Source organism: Salvelinus alpinus, chromosome 10, assembly GCF_045679555.1.
Source record: "Salvelinus alpinus chromosome 10, SLU_Salpinus.1, whole genome shotgun sequence".
NCBI lineage: Eukaryota > Metazoa > Chordata > Actinopteri > Salmoniformes > Salmonidae > Salvelinus > Salvelinus alpinus.
Genome location: NC_092095.1, coordinates 23,248,402 through 23,265,470, shown reverse-complemented (window position 1 = coordinate 23,265,470; position 17,069 = coordinate 23,248,402). Strand labels below are relative to the sequence as shown.

Genomic DNA, 17,069 nt, shown 5'->3' with positions numbered 1-17,069 from the left:
CCCTTTGTGTTCCTCAGTTTTTTGCGCTGTGTTTGTATGTTAGCACCCAGCCCCAGCCATGCTGTGAACATATATTTCTCTTGTTGGATTTTCCAGAGGTTCTCTGGTTTTGTTCTTGTTTATTTTTTATTAGTCTTTTGAGGTTTGTTTTTTCCCTGCTGTTCTTACCACTTTGTGGATTTTCTTTGTATTTTGGAGGATATCCTTTTATTCTCTTGGCTTTACTTTTGACGTTGTGGATTTATATTTTTGCCTGAAGATCTTTTACCTTGATTAAACCACCGTCTCTAGTACTGCTGTGTCTGCCTCATCTTCTGGGTTCTGCCGACTATTAGTGACTGTTTCTCACACCGGATCCTGACAGGAATCATGATTCATGAATCATGATCATGATTAGATAAGCTGATTCAAATTAGGCTCACTGTGGAAAGAGGTTTGTACGTGAGAGTATTTCAATGCTAAATATTTTCTAGGAATGATAAAAGTTACTTTGAAACCGATCAAGGTTCATTCACATTTGTGCATTCTATTTGATTGCGCTAACTGGTTTGTGTTCTCGTGTTCAGTTTCAGGTAACTCAGTTTTAAGTATCTCACTGGTGACTGTGAGTCTGGCTGTGTTGCTGCTAGTAGTCAGCCTGCTAATAGTCTACAGATGGAAATGTAACAAGGAGCAAGGTATTTACACATGGAAACACACATACATATGTGCATGCTTACGAGCACACACACACACACACACACAGTCACACATGCAATAAACAATTATGTGTGTTCTACAGGGTAGGTCTCTCCCAACAGACAGAAGTTTAGCAAATAAAACACATACACAGGAAAAACTGAAGGGGTGAGAATAGAATAGAGAAACCATTAAAATACTTCATAAAATGTTGTTTTCTTTGTAACCCTTTATTTTACAGCCTGTTATTTCCATAGATTTTTAGGAAACCTATGAAAATCTGAAACCCAGCATGGCAAACCAAGACACCATCTACCAAAGCATGAATCCTGAAACTGCAAACCAAGACACCATCTACCAAAGCCTGAATCCTGAAACTGCAAACTAAGACAACATCTACCAAAGCCTGAATCCTGAAACTGCAAACCAAGACAACATCTACCAAAGCCTGAATCCTGAAACTGCAAACCAAGACACCATCTACCAAAGCCTGAATCCAGAAACTGCAAACCAAGACACCATCTACCAAAGTTTGAACCCTGGAATTGCAAACCAAGATACCTTCTACCTAAACCCTGACCCCTGAATTAAACTAGAATTTATTGCAATAATTTACCAATATTTTGCTGCATATCTTGAATTATGGTGAAAGTAATGTATTGACCTGGATAGGTATGTCCCTGGCAAAACATATTCCCATAGGATTATTGATTTTTCCAATAGAATCCCATAGGATTCTCACAATCCTGTAGGATTTTGTCTCACCTTTATCAAAATCCTATTGGAGTACTTTTTTCCTATAGGACTTTTTTTCTTAACCCATTAAATTATAGTTTGTTCCAGTACAACACAACATCATTAACTACAGCATTTTTGTTGATTGGAATAAACAGTTCTATATTCATTTCGGTTTAATTGACCTTTAATAAAGCCTGTCCCTTTAAGAGTGACAGATGACTTCACAGAGCATGAGCTTGCAGTGTTAATTAGCCTAACTCCCAAGTTCAGCTCCCGAACTGTGTCTGTGCAGAGAATCTCCGGTTTTCTATTATTATTATTCTAACTGTTATATCCTTCAATGTGCGTGAATGCAAGAACTGTGAGCACAGTATTTATTTCCTTATGTTTCCTGAAAAAGTTATCAATGTTTTAGTCATATTTTCATCATTGTACAGCTATTTATACACACATTTTTATGCTAGTAAACAAACTACTGTTAGCCACAGTTTGCCTATCAATTGACTAGCTAGCTAGCTAAGATGTAGCCATTTGAAGGTTGTTTTTGAGTCACTGTATTGTTATAGCGGATGATACATGTTTTTTCTTGTTTGTTATAGCTAAATATACAGTACCAATCAAAAGTTTGGACACACATACTCATTCCAGGGTGTTTCTTTATTTTTACTATTTTCTACGTTGAAGAAAAATAGTGAAGACATCAAAAATATGAAACAACACATATGGAATGATGTAGTAACCAAAAAAGTGTTAAACAAATGAAAATATATTTTATTTTTGAGATTCGGAAAAGTAGCCACCCTTTGCCTTGACGACAGCTTTGCACGCTCTTGGCATTCTCTCAACCAGCTTCATGCGGTAGTCACCTGGAATGCATTTCAATTAACAGGTGTGCCTTGTTAAAAGTTAATATGTGGAATTTCTTTCCTTCTTAATGCGTTTGAGCCAATCAGTTGTATTGTGACAAGGTAGGGGTGGTATACAGAAGATAGCCCTATTTGGTAAAATACCAAGTCCATATTATGGCAAGAACAGCTCAAATAAGCAAAGAGAAATTACAGTCTATCATTACTTTAAAACATGAAGGTCAGTCAATGCGGAAAATTTCAAGAACATTGAAAGTTTCTTCAAGTGCAGTCACAAAACCCATCAAACACTATGATGAAACTGACTCTCACGAGGACCGCCACAGGAAAGAAAGACCCAGAGTTACCTCTGCTGCAGAGGATGAGTTCATTAGAGTTACCAGCCTCAGAAATTGCAGCCCAAATAAATGCTTCACAGAGTTCAAGTAACAGACACATCTCAACATCAACTGTTCAGAGGAGACTGTGTGAATCAGGCCTTCATGGTTGAATTGCTGCAAAGAAACCACTACTAAAGAACATCAATAATAATAAGAGGCTTGCTTGGGCTAAGAAACACGAGTAATGGACATTAGACCGGAAGAAATCTGTCTTTTGGTCTGAGGAGTCCAAATGTGAGATTTTTGTCTTTGTGAGACGCAGAGTAGGTGAATGGATCATCTCCATGTGTGGGTCCCAACGTGAAGCATGGAGGAGGAAGTGTGATGGTGTGGGGGTTCTTTGCTGGTGACACTGTGATTTATTTAGAATTCAAGGCACACGTAACCAGCATGGCTACAACAGTATTCTGCAGCGATATGCCATCCCATCTGGTTTGCGCTTAGTGGGACTATCATCTGTTTTTCAACAGGACAATGACCCAACACATGTCCAGGCTGTGTAAGGGCTATTTGACCAAGAAGGAGAGTAATGAAGTGCATATTACCTGGCCTCAACAATTACCAAACCTCAACCCAATTGAGCTGGTTTGGGATGAGTTGGACCACAGAGTGAAGGAAAAGCAGCCAACAAGGGCTCAGCATATGTGGGAACTCTTTCAAGACTGCTGGAAAAGCATTCCAGTTGAAGCAGTTTGAGAGAATGCAAAGAGTGTGCAAAGCTGTCATCAAGGCAAAGGGTGGCTACTTTGAAGAATCTCAAATATAAAATCTATTTTGATTTGTTTAATACTTTTTTGGTTACTACATGACTCCATATGTGTTAATTCATAGTTTTGATGTCTTCACTATTTTTCTACAATCTAGAAAATATTAAAAAGGAAGAAAAACCCTTGAGTAAGTAGGTGTGTCCAAACTTTTGGCTGGTACTGTAGGTGCACACAGGTCGAGAAACAAATTTAAGGTGACAGACAGGGACACATGGACAGACAGTGACATTCAATATCGCCTTGCACACTGTTGCCTGTAACTAGCTGAAATAGGGTTTAATCATTAGTCCAACAGTTGCAAACGAGAGTTTCTATTGGACAAATTCAGGTATGTTTATCCCCATTTATTGTGTTTGATTCCATTTAAGAAACGTTTTTCAACAGAATCAGCAGAATGAATACACCCCTGATCACTCATTAACACAGTTCACTTTCATAGCAGCCTAGTTGTATTCCTTATCGCATCTATGCACTCTCTCCTCTCTGCTCTCTCCTCTCACCTCTTCCCTTCCCTTTTGGACTTGCACAACACATCAGCTGCATGTGACCAGGCGAAAAAACATTTGCAAGCCAAACACACAGCCTACATCGTTGTCACCATATTAGCTAAAGTAATGTCATAGTCAGCATAGCTAATAGAACTAACACATTAGTAAACCCCCTATAATCATGCAGTAACATTACAGTGTACAGTCAGTAAGCAGTGACACTGGCAGTCCCCAGTGGCAATAAATTAGTAATACCAAAAGCTTACCTTGACTTGGAAGTGTTCCAGTGTTTTGTTGGAGAGTCATAGCCAGCTAGCTAACATAGCATCCCTCTGTTTGAGCAGGGTGTTTGAGTAGGCTAAACTAGCTAGCTGCATTTGCGTGCTAAGTAAGTGAAACTGAAAGTAAAAAGAAAAATAATTGACAATCGCTCTATCAAATTAATTTGTTAAAAACAGTTCAACTATTGTCTTTCTCTCTCTTTGTGAGTCAACTACTCACCACATTGTATACACTGCAGTGCTAGCTAGCTGTAGTTTATGCTTTCAGTACTAGAATAATTATCCAATCCTTTGATTGGGTGGACAACATGTCAGTTCATGCTGCAATCAATCAATAAAATGTATTTATAAAGCCCTTTTTACATCAGCCGATGCCACAAATTGCTATACAGAAACCCAGCCTAAAACCCCAAGCAGCAAGCAATGCAGATATAGAAGCACGGTGGCTAGGAAATACTCGCCAGAAAGGCAGGAACCTAGGAAGAGAGGAACCAGGCTCTGAGGGGTGGCCAGTCCTCTTCTGGCTTTGCCGGGTGGAGATTATAACAGTACATGGACAAGATGTTCAAACGTTCATAGATGACCAGCAGGGTCAAATAATAATAATAATAATCACAGTGGTTATAGAGGGTGCAACAGGTCAGCACCTCAGCAGTAAATGTCAGTTGGCTTTTCATAGCCAAGCATTCAGAGTTAGAGACAGCAGGTGAGGTTGAGAGAGAGAGAGTTAAAACAGCAGGTCCGGGACAATGTAGCACGTCCGGTGAACAGGTCAGGGTTCCATAGCCGCAGGCAGAACAGTTGAAACTGGAGCAGCAGCACGACCAGATGGACTGGGGACAGCAAGTAGTCATCAGGCCAGGTAGTCCTGAGGCATGGTCCCAGGGCTCAGGTCCTCCGGGAGGGGAGGGAGAGGGAGAGAATTAGAGAGAGCATACTTAAATTCACACAGGACACCGGATAAGACAGGAGAAATACTCCAGACATAACAGACTGACCCTAGCCCCCTGACACATAAACTATTGCAGCATAAATAGCCACCGTGCTTCTACACCTGAATTGCTTGCTGTTTGGGGTTTTAGGCTGGGTTTCTGTACAGCACTTCGAGATATTAGCTGATGTACGAAGGGCTATATAAAATAAACTTGATTTGATTTGATTTGATAAATACTGGAGGCTGAGACAGGAGGGGTCAGGAGACATTGTGGCCCCGTCCAATGATACCCCTGGACAGGGCCAACCAAGCAGGATATAACCCCACCCACTTTGCCAAAGCACAGCACCCACACCACTAGAGGGATATTTTCAACCACCGACTTACTACCCTGAGACAAGGCTGGGTATAGCCCACAAAGATCTCCCCCACGGCACAAACCCGAGGGGGGCGCCAAACAAGGACAGGAAGATCACGTCAGTGACTCAACCCACTCAAGTGATGCAGCCCTCCTAGAGACGGGATGGAAGAGCACCACTAAGCCAGTGACTCAGCCCCCGTAATAGGGTTAGAGGCAGAGAATCCCGGTGGAGAGAGGGGAACCGGCCAGGCAGAAACAGCAAGGGCGGTTTGTTGCTCCGGTGCCTTTCCGTTCACCTTCACACCCCTGGGCCAGACTACACTCAATCATAGGACCTACTGAAGAGATGAGTCTTTAATAAAGACTTAAAGGTCGAGCCCGAGTCTGCATCTCTCACATGGACAGGCTGACCATTCCATAACAATGGAGCTCTATTGGAGAACGCCCTGCAAGAGCTCTGATAGGCTGGAGGATGTCCTCTGGAAGTTGTCATAATTACCGTGTAAGTCTATGGAAGGGGGTGAGAACCTTCTTTGCAAAATAGTTTGTTTTAATAAATCATTTGGTGACGTGATTATATTTAGTATAGTTTTTTTAATGTTTTACAATTTGAATTTTTATAAAATTCACTGAATAGGATGTTAGGGTTTGGAGGGGTTTTGGGGGATGGGGAGGGTCTATTAGAAGGTAGTAGGGCTATTTTTTTAAATGTTTATACTGGGTACTGTGTCACGTAGGAGGATTTTGAAATGTTGTAAACCGTGATTGACCGCACACTCCAGCACAGTGGGTGGCGGCATTCACCTTTAACGTTGTTTTGCGGACCGCCATTATGTCATGGAAGAAGACGAAGAAGATGACGTAATTTCCTTATTCAGGAAAAAGAACGTCAGTCAGAGAATTTGCGCTGCTGTAGCTCTTGAATACTTGTTATTTTGTGACATTAACGTTTAAATCCTGTAGTAATTTGACTTAAGCTAATACATCTACATTAAAGTTTTTAATTCAGAAAGCTAACGAAAGAGACTATCGTCGTAGCCAACGGTTTTCCACCTGTCCTTGCGCAAACATTATTAACCATCAAGCCCAACATCCGACTGTCATGGATCAAATAGCGATCACTGCAGAGGTACCGAAGGTGAGTTGGTTAGCTAAGATTAGGTAGTCAGTCCGACATTCTGGACATGTAAAATGGCCCTGGTCATGGCAAAAACCGAGCCTTTAAATAGTTTGTCTGGGGGAGGACATATAACATGATCTATTTTTAAATACAGTTATAAGTGAATTGATCTAACTAACACTGGCTAGTTAGTTAATTCATACGTTTATCAACCAATACCAGCTAAGTTTGATACTAGCTGACATGCTTCAAACGTTGGCTAGTTAGACAAGTCAGGGCATGTTCCTGGCTGCCTTTTTTATACAGTATGGCGACAGGGAACGTTATAGCAACAATTTAACTAAACCAAGATAGACCACAGCTTGTCGTTTCTACTGGGAACAAATGAGTCATATTGGTCAGAAAAAGCAAGGAGATTGTCCTATCGGTGGTTATAGCACAGATGGAACAATGAGACAGATAATTCGCCGGATGTATAAATGTGAAGCATCCGCTTGGCGTTTCCACTCCCTACCAAATATGGGTAGTGAGAGGAAGTCCAGTGGCCGGCAGTGGGAGAAGATAGAACGAGATGGATTTTGGCCGACATTCTGCAAATTTTCTCAAAGATTAAAAATTCTCAATACAGTTCAGTTCCCAAAATGTAAATATGTTACGAACATAGTGCATTAAGTTGTAGACTTAGACTACCTTTTGCCAAAGTTTCCCAAAAATTGCGTTGTTTAGGAAAGGCGAAATGAGTTATTGCACACGCGCACTCACAGAGCAGGCGTTCCTTTTAACGGAAAAATGCAAATGTTTGTTCCGTTTGAAACGTTTGGTTTAGTTATAAAAAATATTGGGTTATAATTAGTTTCACTAGCTTAGTAACTAGCTAATTGGTTACTGCTTTATTCAAGCACGTGGTACATGGATGTGTTAGCAAAGGGAAAAATCATGTTGTATTGTGTTGCCATTACCTAACTAATAATGTGAATGAATGGTCCTTCAGAGTCCATGGGGTGCCACCACAACCAAGGTGGTGTGTCCCTGCTCCTTCACTGATGTCATGAGCGAGCAGCTGGCCAAGCAACTGGATGATGAAAGTCATTCTTTCCCTGATTTCTCAAAGTAAGTCCTGTCAATATCACCAGTCTGTGTTATCAATTCTCATGAACTTTTAAGGACTTTTTCAAATGACATTTTCACCCTCTAGTCTAGCTGGTGTACACTTCTGTGTTAATTGTTAGTGTCAATGTAAAGAAAGAAAAGTTGCACACTATATATGCTCCTAACAATTGAATGTGCCAGCCTAATATCCTAATTGTAAGTCAAACCACTCGGACATTGGGTTATTTTTGAGAAGTATGTCTGATATCCTATGTCTCTGTTTTAGTGTCAGCGCTGCTCTGGATGCCGGTGAGGAGCGAGAGACAGACAGTGATCTGATGCTGGCTCAGATGCTGCAGATGCAGTTTGACAAGGAGTTTGACACCCAGCTACGCACAGAAGAAAAGAAGTTCAATGGGGATAGCAAACGTAAGCCTATGGACAAGTCCTGTATTAAAACCATACAAGGGTTGTCGCTATACCAGTATCGCGATACTCTGAGCTATTGTGGCAATGAAACAAAACATGAAGTGGATTTAATTTCTTGGGTAAAACACTTCTAATCTTAGAAATAAAGAGCATTATGTTGTCACATTTGTTTATTTTGCAAGCTATAGCATCCACAATTTTACATGAAGTAGGTTTTTATAGGACCATAGTTTTTATTTTTTCCCATGGAAAATTTGATATCGTAGTATCGCGATACTTGTATCGTGACAACCCTACGAAGGGTTGTGTTCATTCTGCATCAAATGGAAGACATTTTCAGTAGCAAAATGTTTACAAATATTTTCTGTTTGGTACTCTTAATAAACACGACCAAGTTTCTGGAGTGTAAAAAGGAATCAAGTGGTAATATGAAGAATTTGAGATATGATTGGTATATACTGTTGCAGTATCCATCTCCTTTGAGAACTATCGCATGGTGCACCATTACGAGGCCAGCGGCAGCTCTGAGGATGAAGTTGATTGGCAAGATAGTTGTGACGACCCCTACAAAGCTGGTAAAGTCTATCACGTTGTAATTTTACACCTATACTAGTATTGTAGCTAGGTCCTATACATCTACTGTATACATGTAACAGGACAACGTCTTGCTGTATAGAATATTGGTGGCTGTTGGTCTTTTCATGATATTGGTGTTTGGTTATGTTAAAGCAATAGTTAAACTTTCAATATTAACTTTTGTTCAATGTATTCCAGACAAGCCCACGACAACTCCGAGGAGAGGCTTTACTGGGAAAGGCAAGAACATCACTACTAAGCACGATGAGGTTGTGTGTGGCAGGAAGAATACTGCACGCATGGACAATGTAAGAGTTATAACAAGAGAACCTTTTGGCTTGGTACTGTCCAATGTAGGGGAAGCTACTCTGAAAATATAGTTTACCAGCTACTAGTTAACTTAATTATCGTATGTAAATCTGAAATGTCATTGACTACAAATTGCAAAAACATATCACTTCGGGGTCATATGTTAATAGAATGTGTAATTTAGCCTGCTAAACACAAAAACTGTTTCAAGTGAGAATTAGGTGAGTCTGATGCTGAAAAATAAATGCTATTATTGCCAACACCTTACAAAAGTAATTAACTACTGAAAATGCTACCTAGATTTGAATTTAGTTAAACTACCACCAAGATACTACAAAATGTAGTTAAATTACTAGTTGAACTACATGTAGTTCACTACTCCCCAACACTGAGACATGGGTATTTAACATCATTAATACACCTCTGCTGTTTTCAACCAAGATCTCAGCGATCACTGCCTCATTGCCTGCATCCGTAATGGGTCAGCGGTCAAACGACCTCCACTCATCACTGTCAAACGCTCCCTGAAACACTTCAGCGAGCAGGCCTTTTAATCGACCTGGCCGGGTATCCTGGAAGGATATTTATCTCATCCCGTCAGTAGAGGATGCCTGGTTATTTGTTTTAAATGCCTTCCTCACCATCTTAAATAAGCATGCCCCATTCAAGAAATTTAGAACCAGGAACAGATATAGCCCTTGTTTCTCTCCAGACCTGACTGCCCTTAACCAAAACAAAAACATCCTATGGCGTTCTGCATTAGCATCGAAACAGCCCCCGTGATATGCAACTTTTCAGGGAAGCTAGAAACCAATATACACAGGCAGTTAGAAAAGCCAAGGCTAGCTTTTTCAAGCAGAAATTTGCTTCCTGCAACACAAACTCAAAAAAGTTCTGGGACACTGTAAAGTCCATGGAGAATAAGAACACCTCCTCCCAGCTGCCCACTGCACTGAGGTTAGGAAACACTGTCGCCACCGATAAATCCACTATAATTGAGAATTTCAATAAGCAGTTTTCTATGGCTGGCCATGCTTTCCACCTGGCTACCCCTACCCCGGTCAACAGCACTGCACCCCCCACAGCAACTCGCCCAAGCCTTCCCCATTTCTCCTTCTCCCAAATCCAGTCAGCTGATGTTCTGAAAGAGATGCAAAATCTGGACCCCTACAAATCAGCCGGGCTAGACAATCTGGACCCTTTCTTTCTAAAATTATCTGCCGAAATTGTTGCAACCCCTATTACTAGCCTGTTCAACCTCTCTTTTGTGTCGTCTGAGATTCCCAAAGATTGGAAAGCAGCTGCGGTCAGCCCCCTCTTCAAAGGGGGGGACACTCTTGACCCAAACTGCTACAGACCTATATCTATCCTACCCTGCCTTTCTAAGGTCTTCGAAAGCCAAGTCAACAAACAGATTACCGACCATTTCGAATCCCACCGTACCTTCTCCGCTATGCAATCTGGTTTCAGAGCTGGTCATGGGTGCACCTCAGCCACGCTCAAGGTCCTAAACAATTTCTTAACCGCCATCGATAAGAAGCAATACAAAATTGCCTCCAATACCCTACTCAATAAATTGGATGCAGTCTACAGTGCCATCCGTTTTGTCACCAAAGCCCTATATACTACCCACCACTGCAACCTGTACGCTCTCGTTGGCTGGCCCTCACTTCATACTCGTCGCCAAACCCACTGGCTCCAGGTCATCTACAAGACCCTGCTAGGTAAAGTCCCCCCTTATCTCAGCTCGCTGGTCACCATAGCAGCACCCACCTGTAGCACGCGCTCCAGCTGGTATATCTCTCTGGTCACCCCCAAAACCAATTCTTCCTTTGGCCGCCTCTCCTTCCAGTTCTCTGCTGTCAATGACTGGAACGAACTACAAAAATCTCTGAAACTGGAAACACTTATCTCCCTCACTACCTTTAAGCACCAGCTGTCAGAGCAGCTCACAGATTACTGCACCTGTACATAGCCCATCTATAATTTAGCCCAAACAACTATCTCTCCCCCTACTGTATTTATTTCTTTTGCTCCTTTGCACCCCATTATTTCTATCTCTACTTTGTACATTCTTCCACTGCAAATCTACCATTCCAGTGTTTTACTTGCTATATTGTATTTACTTTGCCACCATGGCCTTTTTTTTTTGCCTTTACCTCCCTTATCTCACCTCATTTGCTCACATTGTATATAGACTTATTTTTCTACTGTATTACTGACTGTATGTTTGTTTTACTCCATGTATAACTCAGTGTTGTTGTATGTGTCGAACTGCTTTGCTTTATTTTGGCCAGGTCGCAATTGTAAATGAGAACTTGTTCTCAACTTGCCTACCTGGTTAAATAAAGGTGATTTTTTTTTTTGCATACACACTGAGGTGAACATATTCTGAATTGTCAGCCATTTTGAAATCACCCTCTCTGTCTTGTCTTCCCAGTTTGCCCCAGAGATCAATGTGGGAGATGGACTTGGCATGGACCTGAAGCTCTCCAACCAGGTGTACAACTCCCTCAAGCAGCACTGCTACTCCGAGCAGCGTCGCAGTGCACGGCTGCATGAGAAGAAGGAGCACTCCACTGCTGTGAGTTTATACAAATAGTAGTGCTGAGCGATTTACAGAAACGTCAGTTTATTTACGTTTTTTTAAACAACAAATTGACTGATGTAGGTTAAATTACTAGAATTTGATTACGTTTGTGTTTTTTCTGAGCTCAATGTGCACGTTGCACAGTTTCTCTAGAGATAACTGACTTTTTATTTTTTTATTTATTATTGTATATATATTTTTTACCTTTATTTAACTAGGCAATTCAGTTAAGAACAAATTCTTATTTACAATGACGGCCTAGGAACAGTGGGTTAACTGCCTTGTTCAGGGGCAGAACGACACATTTTTACCTTGTCAGCTCAGGGATTCGATCTAGCAACCTTTCGGTTACTGGCCCAACACTCTAAGCACTAGGCTACCTGCCGCCCCTAAGGCTTTAATGGGGAGTTGTATTTTCCAACTGGCCAATATTCTACATAGATTAGTGCATAAAATGTGGTAATTAACTACAAAGACCATAATCCATTGCTCATCTACTTGTCCGCTCTGTTTCTTTCATGCCTGCTACGGACGAGTCAGAATGTGCAATCGTGAGGGGATATAGAGAGCAGCTGTTGCTTCGCGAGGTATCTCTACCTAAAAATACATGAGTGATTGATAGTTGGTCTTCAGCAGTCCATAAAAGTATGCCTTATTTGCTTTGAAGAACTACAAAATAGTGATTTTGTCAGACAGCATAGACAGCAGCTCTATAAAGATGAGATGATGACTTGGAATAAAATAATAGTCAAGAAAAACAAATTTAATATACACTACTTTCATAAAATATTTAAGTATTTTTGGGGGGTATCTGTACTTTACTATTTATATTTTTGACTTATTTTACTTCGCTACATTCCTATAGAAAATAATGTACTTTTTACTCCATACATTTTCTCTGACACCCAAAAGTACTCATTACATTTTGAATGCTAAGCAGGACAGGAAAATGGTCCAATTCACACACTTATCAAGAGAACATCCCCGGTCATCCCTACTGCCTCTGATCTGGCGGACTCACTGCACACACATGCTTCGTTTGTAAATTATATCTGAGTGTTGGAGAGTGCCCCTGGCTATCTGTAAATAATTTAAAAAAATACAAGAATTGTGCTGTCTGGTTTGCTTAATATAAGGAATTTGAAATGATTTATACTTTTACGTTTGATACTTAAGTAGATTTAAAACCAAATACTTTTAGACTTTTACTCAAGTAGTATTTTATTGTGTGACTTTCACTTTTACTTGAGCCATTTTCTATTAAGGTATGTTTACTTTTACTCAAGAATGACAATTGGGTACTTTTTTCCACCACTGTAAATGAGTGATAAGCAGTCATGGGCTGTCACTACCATCATGGCACTTTTATTAATTGTTTTATTCTGTGTTACTGTATTCAAGCAAAATAATTTAAACCGTAATTAAAAACGTGATTGTGAAAAAATAATCAAACAAAACCGACCTCAAAAAGGACTAATCGCTCAGCACTAACAAGTAGCAAAATTCACCACTATAGAAGTCTTTGAATTTCAAAATAACACTTATACAATCAGATCTGTATTATTTTAATAGACTTTCATGCTTTCCTAATTCTCTCCTCCTGATCCTCATGATTCTTAGTTTTTTTCCCCTTCGTTTTTTCTCCCCTTGTCTCTCTAAGGAACAAGCAGTGGACCCAAGGACCCGTCTGCTCATGTACAAAATGGTGAACGCAGGCATTCTGGAGAACATCAACGGCTGCATCAGCACTGGAAAGGAGTCTGTGGTGTTCCACGCAAATGGGGGAAGGTGAGGATGTCATCGTGACAAGTTGTCGCAAGAACCCACACCTTGAATTGGCTGACCCAAGGTTGATTGACCCTAAAGGTGTTGTTACCTGTGTGAAGATGAGTCAGATCTGAATAGAAATTTCCCCAACTGTGGTTGCCTAAGGTTATGGCATGACATTTACATTGTGATGACAATCATTGACATAGATTCTATAGCAGTAGCCTTATTTGCCATTTGTCATTAGCCATAGTTGTATTAAAATAAATATTAAACTGTGTTACATGTTTTGGTACAGAGCTACTTCCTTAAATGTCTGTTAATTAAGTTTGTTTCTAACTGTTTCAATACTGTTGCGTGTGTGTTTCTCTCCTAGCATGGAGAAGAATGCTGTCCCAGATGAATGTGTGCTCAAGGTCTTCAAGACCACACTCAATGAGTTCAAGAACCGTGACAAGTACATCAAGGATGACTACCGCTTCATAGACCGCTTCAGCAAGCTGAACCCCCGCACGATCATCCGCCTGTGGGCTGAGAAGGAGATGCACAACCTGGCTCGGTGGGTGGTGGCGATGTCACCTACACTGAGTGTACAAAACATTATGAACACCTTCTCGTTCCATGAGACTGACCAGGTGAAAGCTATGATTCCTTATTGATGTCACTTGTTAAATCCACTTCAACCAGTGTAGATGAAGGGGGGAGACAGGTTAAAGAATGATTTTTAAACCTTGAGACAATTGAGACATGGATTGTGAATGTGTGCCATTGAGGGTGAATGGGCAAGACAAAATATTTAAGTGCCTTTCAACCGGGTATGGTAGTAGGTGCCAGGCGCACCGGTTTGTGTCAAGAACTGCAACGCTGTTGGATTTTTTTATCAAGAAAGTTCCACCACCCAAAGGACATCCAGCCAACTTGACACAACTGGCATTGGAGTCAACATGGGCCAGCATCCCTGTGGAAAGCTTTCGGTACCTTGTAGAGTCTGATGAATTAAAGATGTTCTGAGGGCAAAGTGGTGGGGGTGCGCAACTCAATATTAGGAAGGTGTCCTTAATGTTTTGTACACTGTATATGGACCAACACCAATTCACCTGCTTTTTATCTAAACTCAATTCAAATAACTTTTTCATGTTTTTTTTATATCAAATTATTCACAGTAAATTGCCTATAGCCATTAAAAAAATATATATATTCCAATGCTCCAACTGTGTATGGCTCATGGTCTCTCTTTTCCCCCCTACACTCCATCAGTATGAAGAAAGCTGGCATCCCATGCCCCGAGGTGGTGGTTCTGAAGAAGCACATCCTTGTGATGTCGTTCATCGGCAAGGACCATGTGCCGGCTCCCAAACTGAAGGAGGCCATGTTGGGCTCTGGGGACATGAAGAGGGCCTATTACCAAGTGGTTCATGTAAGTGCAGCTTTACCACTATGCACTTTAACATAGACGTGGTTCTATTGGTATATAGTTGCATACGTTTTACTAATATGCCTGGTTGTAAGTGCTAGTTCCATAGCGAGTTACCCGGATCATTATTCTGGATTACTTTGACCCTTGGATGTCTCTGTCCTTGCAGATGATGCAACAGTTGTATCAGGAGTGTAACCTCGTCCACGCTGACCTGAGTGAATACAACATGCTGTGGCATGAGGGCAAGGTACGCTATTCATCCTTTTCGTCTTAACCTTCTTTTTTTTTATCCAGGTGGGTCAATCTACTTATTTTTACACTGGAAATTCAGGCATGAGATTGTACCTTGAGTGATGTAATAATCTTGTCTTTTGAAGGTTTGGCTGATTGACGTGAGTCAGTCCATCGAGCCCAATCACCCTCACAGCCATGAGTTCCTGTTCAGGGACTGCAGGAATGTGGCTACAGTAAGTTAGCTCACAGTTATCCAAGTACTGTAGGTTTAAATTGGCTGTTATTATGTACATCTCACAGTAAATACTGACTAAAGTCCTGATTTGCTGTCACAACAATTGACAATCCATTTGAATGGATAATATATTTAGCTGCCACTCCTCAAAACATGCAATGAATGTTGGTGGAAAATGAGCGAAAGTGGAAACAATTATGTAAACTATTCTTAGACCAGCTTTGTATCAGTGACAAGCTGTTGGTTTTAATACCAATATATTGTTTTTTTATTTCTTCAACGCAGTTCTTCCAGAAGGGCGGTGTGTCTGAGGCCATGAACATGTACGAGCTCTTCAACGTCGTGTCTGGGCTGCAGCTCAGTGGTGACAGCGAGGCAGAGTTCCTTGCCCAGGTCAGAAAACATGAGGCATTTATTTCTCTGGTGAAGATGTATGTAGTTGCATTGAATTTACAGAAATGCATTTTTCAGGCAGTTTTAAAGTGGGCTCACATGTTATGTAGTCCCACACCGCATCAAAATCTATCATGTACTAAAGTGCCTTTTTGCGGTAGGGATGTTTATACTGGAATTTGACCGCCACAAATGCATTCGTCACAGTGCTTACCAGAAACCTGGGATTAAAATAGTAATTTTCATACAAAGTTGTCGTTTTCTAGATCGAGGCACTGGAGAAGATGAATGAGGACCACGTGCAGAGAAGGGGCAAGAAAATGTACACCTTCAGCGACGGAGGACCTCCCCTATTACACGACGAGGATGATTAACAATGAGATATTAGACACCATGAATAGCTGCATGGAACCTGTTTGGGTGATTGTTTGAGAGAATGGGTCGAGTAAACCCCCCATGGTCTCAGTGAGGTATGCAAGAGGTCGAAAGGTCGCTGCATCCCAAGATGGTGTCATTGGCTTCAGTGGGCTAAAAAGGCTCCCAACCACCTCCATGAAATGTCAACATCTCATTCCATTACTACGGCTGTAGATGGAATGGATGGGGACATCTGAGGGGGTACGTGAGACAATGCCTCTACATGCACACACAATTGCTTTTTAAATGAGAGAGTATTAGTAACCAGCATTCATGACATTATGAACAAGTTATCTTCTCAAGTAAACTGAGCTCGAATGAAAAGAGTTTTGCATTATGTTCTGAATGGAACAAATTGTCATCCAACATTTTGATGAAGAGCCATAAGTATCAGTGAATATTTTAATCATGAAAAGGTGCTGTCGTGACTGAAGACAGAATGAGTTGTTTGTAATTGTCTCCAAGATGCATTGAGGTCCGTTCTTACAATGGAGCTGTCATGTTTGTGTACTCTGTAATTTCAATATTATGGTGGAAATAAATGGTAAAAATAAGTTATGCATTGTCATTCATTTTGCTTCGCTCTGGACAAATGGAGCAGAAACTGCTGGAAGACACCAAACCACACCTACACTAGCAAATATAAAACAAAAGATGTATAACAAGCAACCTTTGTGTAACTACAACGTATCTTAGTCAGGCAGTCCAACTTGTAAAATGTTTTAATGCCTCCAGAAACTACCCGTACCTTTTTGGAGCGTTTGATTTCAAAGTTTGACGATGGGATTTATATTTTGAAAGGGACATTTACTATGGTAGGCGATTCGCGTGATTTACATGATTTTCAACCGGAACTTACCCTAGAGAGGTTCTTGGACCTTTGTTTCGCTAATTAGCAAGCACAGCCACTAAATCAAAATGACGATGTAAACATTTATGAAAACAAAAATATGATTTTTGATCTTTAGGGTTATGCCCAAGTAACAGTCGATTAAGGTTC

At 40.8% G+C, this 17,069-nt stretch overlaps 1 protein-coding gene across 2 annotated transcripts; it reads left to right on the top strand.

Moving 5' to 3' along the window:
* The first annotated feature begins 6,278 nt into the window (after positions 1-6,278).
* On the top strand, positions 6,279-16,623 carry LOC139531737 (serine/threonine-protein kinase RIO3-like). Of its 2 annotated transcripts, none has more exons than XM_071328470.1 (13): positions 6,279-6,631; positions 7,605-7,723; positions 7,989-8,131; positions 8,599-8,706; positions 8,906-9,015; positions 11,457-11,600; positions 13,267-13,394; positions 13,750-13,932; positions 14,631-14,790; positions 14,957-15,037; positions 15,168-15,257; positions 15,545-15,652; positions 15,919-16,623. In XM_071328470.1, exons 1-13 carry the CDS (start codon positions 6,596-6,598, stop codon positions 16,024-16,026), a joined length of 1,518 nt encoding a protein of 505 aa, XP_071184571.1. In that variant the 5' UTR covers positions 6,279-6,595; the 3' UTR covers positions 16,027-16,623. The 2 variants fall into 2 exon arrangements, with proteins under 2 accessions (XP_071184571.1, XP_071184572.1); XM_071328471.1 differs by lacking the exon at positions 6,279-6,631 and adding an exon at positions 7,134-7,256.
* The last annotated feature ends 446 nt before the right edge of the window (positions 16,624-17,069 follow it).